This window comes from Piliocolobus tephrosceles, unplaced genomic scaffold (assembly GCF_002776525.5).
Source record: "Piliocolobus tephrosceles isolate RC106 unplaced genomic scaffold, ASM277652v3 unscaffolded_36934, whole genome shotgun sequence".
NCBI classification, from domain to species: Eukaryota; Metazoa; Chordata; class Mammalia; order Primates; family Cercopithecidae; genus Piliocolobus; species Piliocolobus tephrosceles.
In genome coordinates this window covers 3,615-8,487 of record NW_022320903.1, presented here as the reverse complement: position 1 = coordinate 8,487, position 4,873 = coordinate 3,615, and the positions used below count along the sequence as shown (strand labels likewise).

Sequence of the window (4,873 nt, the reverse complement as noted above, 5' to 3'; positions counted from 1 at the left end):
CTGCAGTATGGGGAGCGGCTGCTGCAGATGCTCCAGTGAGTGTCTGACGCCTGGCTTGCCCACCCTTCTGTGCCTGGGACCACTCACACCCACCCCATGCCTCATCTTCCAACCTGTCTGTCCCCTCCTCTCCTGTAACCCAGTGCCCCAAATAACCCTGGCACCAGTCCACCCCATCACGCTGGTCTCCACCCGGTCACCCGCCCCAGCTCACTCCTGCATGGCCCTCTGTGCTTCTCAACACAACATTCCTTCCCTCCAAAAGGGAGAGAGGCCCCTCTCCTTCCCCATGGGTATCTGTCTCCACGGGTTACTCCCAGCCCCAGCCTACCCCTTCTCAGAACACACAGACCTTTCGTGTTCACATCTTGGACAGGAAACTCCCCAATGTTCAGGGGCAGTCGGAGTCCCCATCCATCCGGCTACTGGAGAAGAAAAAGGAGATGAAAATCATGCATCATAATATGCTGCAGAAGAAGAAGGTGGGGACTCGGGGATGGAGTGCAGAGGGGCAGGGAAGGAGGAGTGGGCTGGGGCACCGGGAGAGCCTGGAGACAGCCCTCCATTGTCTGGGTGGGGTGGCTAGAGCCAGGAGTCCTCTATGTGGTCTGGTCTCTTTGGGGAGAACAGAAAGGATCTGGGTCTTGGGGGTACCACTGTCCAGGTATGCTCTGCTCTGAGCCAGGCATGGGATAGAAAGTGGGAGGCTCCTATGGACCCTCTTGGGCCTGGGCGTGGAGCCTCTGGGGCAGGGATGCCGGGGTCTTCCTCAGTACTCATGTCAGGGGCCCTCCTGACCTCTCTGCTCCCCAACCCCAAAGATGTTTCAGCGCAGAATGGAAGCCCTGAACCTGCGCTGGGAGGAACTGAGCGTTAAGGAAGCCCAGCTGAAGGCTCACATCCAGAAGTTTGAGCAGTTCATCCAGGTTTGAAGGGGTGTGGGCAGCCACAGTGGCCGGGTGATCCGCACTCCGCAGGTGGGCAAACTACCGCTCCTCCTCCTTGCTTCTGCTGACTCCTCGCCCTGAGTTAAAAGCATCCTTAGTGCTTCAGCATTGCCTGGCACCTCCCTAGGCATCCTTTATGTCCCCCACCTGTCTCTGTTTGTGATTTTCCATTTACCTGTCAGTCTCTGCTTCCTCTAGATGCCTGTTTCCTATTTCCTTTCCAGTACCTAGGATGTACAGTGTATCCAGTAAATGAACGCATGGATGAATGAATGAAGATGCTACAGTCAGGACTAAACACTTGGGGAATACGGTGATGAATGGGACAGTTTTAGTCCCTCCACCCACCCCACCCCTCCATCCTTGTCCTTGCACTAAAGGTCCGGGCAGGGGATGGTTGAAGGACCAGGCACCACAGTCCATTCCAAGACGCCCTCTCTCACTTCAGTCCTCAGTGGAGCAATTTAATCATCTTAAAAATCCAGATTTATCCAGACCCACTGCAGTTTGCACTTACGTGGCCCTGAAGGGCCTGGTCCAGCTCCGGGAGTGGGTAATGATTGCCGTCGGCCACAAAGAAGCCTCACTCTGAAGAGCACCTTCCTTCCTGCTCTGTGCCTAAGCCATGTGGGACAGGGAGTCCTTGGACTGGGCACATTCTCCAGAGGTCCAGTTCTTCTTAGCAGCCAGAGAAACACTTATGGAGTGGTTGGGACAGAAGATTTGGGCATGATTTCTCCAAATGGCTCTCAGAGGTTCTGTAGCTTCAATTCCTAGAGAGTTTGCTACAAATACAGACCGCAGGGGCTCCTCTTGTTGCTTTCAGCACGTCCGAGGTTGGGCCCAGGCTTCTATATTTTTTTAAAAGCTCCCCAGGCAGTTCTGATGACCAGGTGGATTTGAAAGTCACTGGTTTAGACCCCCTCAGTCCTCTCCTGGGCTTACAGGGCAGCATGCAGATCCTCCATGCACCTCCCTCAGTGGCCTCCAAGTGCCACCACCACATACGCCCGTCCATGTGGAATCACAGGAGCCCCTGAAGGGAGAAAGGAGCCACACAGGGCGAGGAGTGGGCTTGCCCCTAATCTTAGGGGAGGGCGCTGCAGAAGAAAGAGGCAGGATTGGATTGATTGCAGTAACAGCCTCGTTCTGTCCTCTGGGCATCAAACTGCCTGTTCCATCTCCTCCCTCAGCGGGATGCCATTCTGAGCTCCTAAGAGCATGCTCTCCCAGTGGCCTTACTCCCCAGGCCCTACAGTACCAGGCGCATCCCCTCTCTCCTCTTCCTGGAGCTCCAGCCCTGTTGCCCCAGCTTGTGAAAGGGAGAGAGGCTCCTGCCTTCCATCTCCACAGCTGGGAAAACGGAGGCATTGAGTACCAAATCGGGAGAAAATTCCCGCCTCCCAGCTCTGGTCTGGGAGTGGTCCTTCTGCTCCATGGAAAATGGCCACCGCTAAGAACAGAAACCACAGAAGCTTTGTCAGGAGGGTTCCCGCTCCCACTTCTGGACTTTCTTAGTCTTCTCAGGGGGTTGAGTTCTTCTAGACTCTGAGCCCAGTGCAATGTAGGTCTTCCCCAGTCCACTCTCCGAAGCCCAGAGGCCAAGTCCCACAGGAAAGAACCATTTCCCGTCTGCCCCCTCCCGACCCCAGGTCACCTCTTGACTTTGGATTAAACCTCTGTCCTCACAGCCCCCTGAGCCCCACCTCAGTCCACAGAAATCTCTTCAACCAGGTTCCAATAACCCTGGAGAGCCTTTTCCTTCACCCCTCTTCTGCCCCATGGGTGGCCCAGCAATCTCTGCCTGTTGCCAGGATGGTTTGTGCAAACAGAGGGGTCTGAGGGCACCACCAGCCCCAGAAAGGCCTGGGCCCCGGGAGGGCCGGGAGAGCCTTCCTGACCAGCACCACCTCCCCCGGCCCCAGGAGAACGACCAGAAACGGATCCGCGCCATGAAGAAAGCCAACAAGGAACGAGAACTCAAGCGCCAGCACATGCAGGAGCTGACCAAGGGCAAGCAGGAGATGGTGGCGCTGCGGCTGGAGCACCAGCGGCTGAGCGCCAAGCTGCAGGGCTACTCCATCTTCAACAAGTACCTAGAGAAGGTGGTGGAGAACTCTGAGGTGAGTCCAAGGAGCCTGGGGGGCCGGCCCTGGCACCTTCCTCAGCCCCACCTCCTCTTCCCCGGGCCCTGGGGCCCTGGGGTAGAGTTCATGCTCAGCTGGCTGGGGACTGTGGATCCTCGGGGCCCCACGGGCTCTGCAGGATGGGCACCCTGCTCCTAGGAGATGCAGCCAGCCCTAGGGGGCAGTGGGGAGCAGCTAAAAGAAGCCTCTGGTGAGGCTGGAAGATTTTCTCAAGGGGTGGGGCCTAGAGCTGTGCCTTTGTGTGTCTGTGTGAGTCACAACTGTGTATCTATCTTGTGTGAGTTACGTGTTTATGTCTTTTTATTTTATTTTTTTTTTTTTGAGACGGAGTCTCGCTCTGTCGCCCAGGCTGGAGTGCAGTGGCCGGATCTCAGCTCACTGCAAGCTCCGCCTCCCGGGTTTACGCCATTCTCCTGCCTCAGCCTCCCGAGTAAGCTGGGACTACAGGCGCCCGCCACCTCGCCCAGCTAGTTTTTTGTATTTTTTAGTAGAGACGGGGTTTCACCCTGTTAGCCAGGATGGTCTCGATCTCCTGACCTCGTGATCCACCCGTCTCGGCCTCCCAAAGTGCTGGGATTACAGGCTTGAGCCACCGCGCCCGGCCACATGTTTATGTCTACATGTGTGTCCATGGCTGTGTCTGTCTACAGGGGGGTGTGTGTGTGTGTGCGTGTGTGTATCAACACGTGGCCTCCCTGTATCCCTGCATCCCCTCCTTTCAGTGTCTTCTGTTTACTGGAGAGTAAATTAGGGAGAGGAAGGGAGAGGAGTTGGAAAAACACCCAACCCCCTGCAGAACTGGGGTGCCTCATTTGTGCTGGGCCCCGGGGTTGGTGCTTCACACAGGTAGCTTAATTCAGTTTGCTGGTCAGCCCCAGGGAGAACCCAAGCTGACCATCCCTTACAGAGAAGGAAATGGAGGCTCCAAGAGGTTAAGTCACCTGCTCAGGGTCTCACAGCTCGTCAGTGAGGAGAGCCTTTGCTTTCAGCCACTCCTTAGTGGGCCCCACAGTGCCACTGACAAGGGCTCTCCCTGCAGTCCCTGTGGCCGTAGCCCAGGGAACTTCTTAGTTCCTCTGTGCCTCTTGCGGCGTCTGACACTGCGATGTCCCTCCCAGAAACCCCCCTCTGCCCTCAACTCGGTGGCACCTCCCTCTCTCCCCTACCTCTGCCCCCTCCTTCTCAGGTTCCTCGGGTGGGGGCGCCTCTTCTCAGGTCCTTCTTTTATTTTATTTTATTTTTTTTTTGAGACGGAGTCTTACTCTGTCGCCCAGGCTGGAGTGCAGTGGTGCGATCTCGGCTCACTGCAAGCTCCGCCTCCCGGGTTCACGCCATTCTCCTGCCTCAGCCTCCCGAGCAGCTGGGACTACAGGCGCCCGCCACCACACCCGACTAATTTTTTGTATTTTTAGTAGAGATGGGATTTCACCATGTTCGCCAGGATGGTCTCCATCTCCTGACCTCGTGAGCCGCCTGCCTCGGCCTCCCAAAGTGCCTCCCAAAGGCGTGAGCCACCACGCCCGGCCTTTTCCCAGGTCCTTATGTGGTGGGTCCAGGTTCTCTGTCTCAGATCCTCCCCCACCCCCTTTTTTTTTTTTTGAGACAGAGTTTGGCTCTTGTTGCCCAGGCTGGAGTGCAGTGGCTTGATCTCAGCTCACTGCAACTTCCACTTTCCCATTTTCAAGTGATTCTCCTGCCTCAGCCTCCCGAGTAACTGGGATTATAGGCACCCGCCACCACGCCCAACTAATTTTTGTATTTTTAGTAGAGACGGGGTTT

The 4,873-nt window shown here is 56.4% G+C and overlaps 1 protein-coding gene across 1 annotated transcript; it reads left to right on the top strand.

Moving 5' to 3' along the window:
• Window positions 1-6: 6 nt before the first annotated feature.
• On the top strand, window positions 7-3,070 carry LOC111534563 (coiled-coil domain-containing protein 42-like; the record flags this gene model as incomplete). Its single annotated transcript, XM_023201140.1, has 4 exons — window positions 7-35; window positions 377-482; window positions 822-926; window positions 2,873-3,070. Coding segments are annotated over exons 1-4 (417 nt in total), but the record flags the coding sequence as incomplete, so codon positions are not given.
• Between the last annotated feature and the right edge of the window lie 1,803 nt (window positions 3,071-4,873).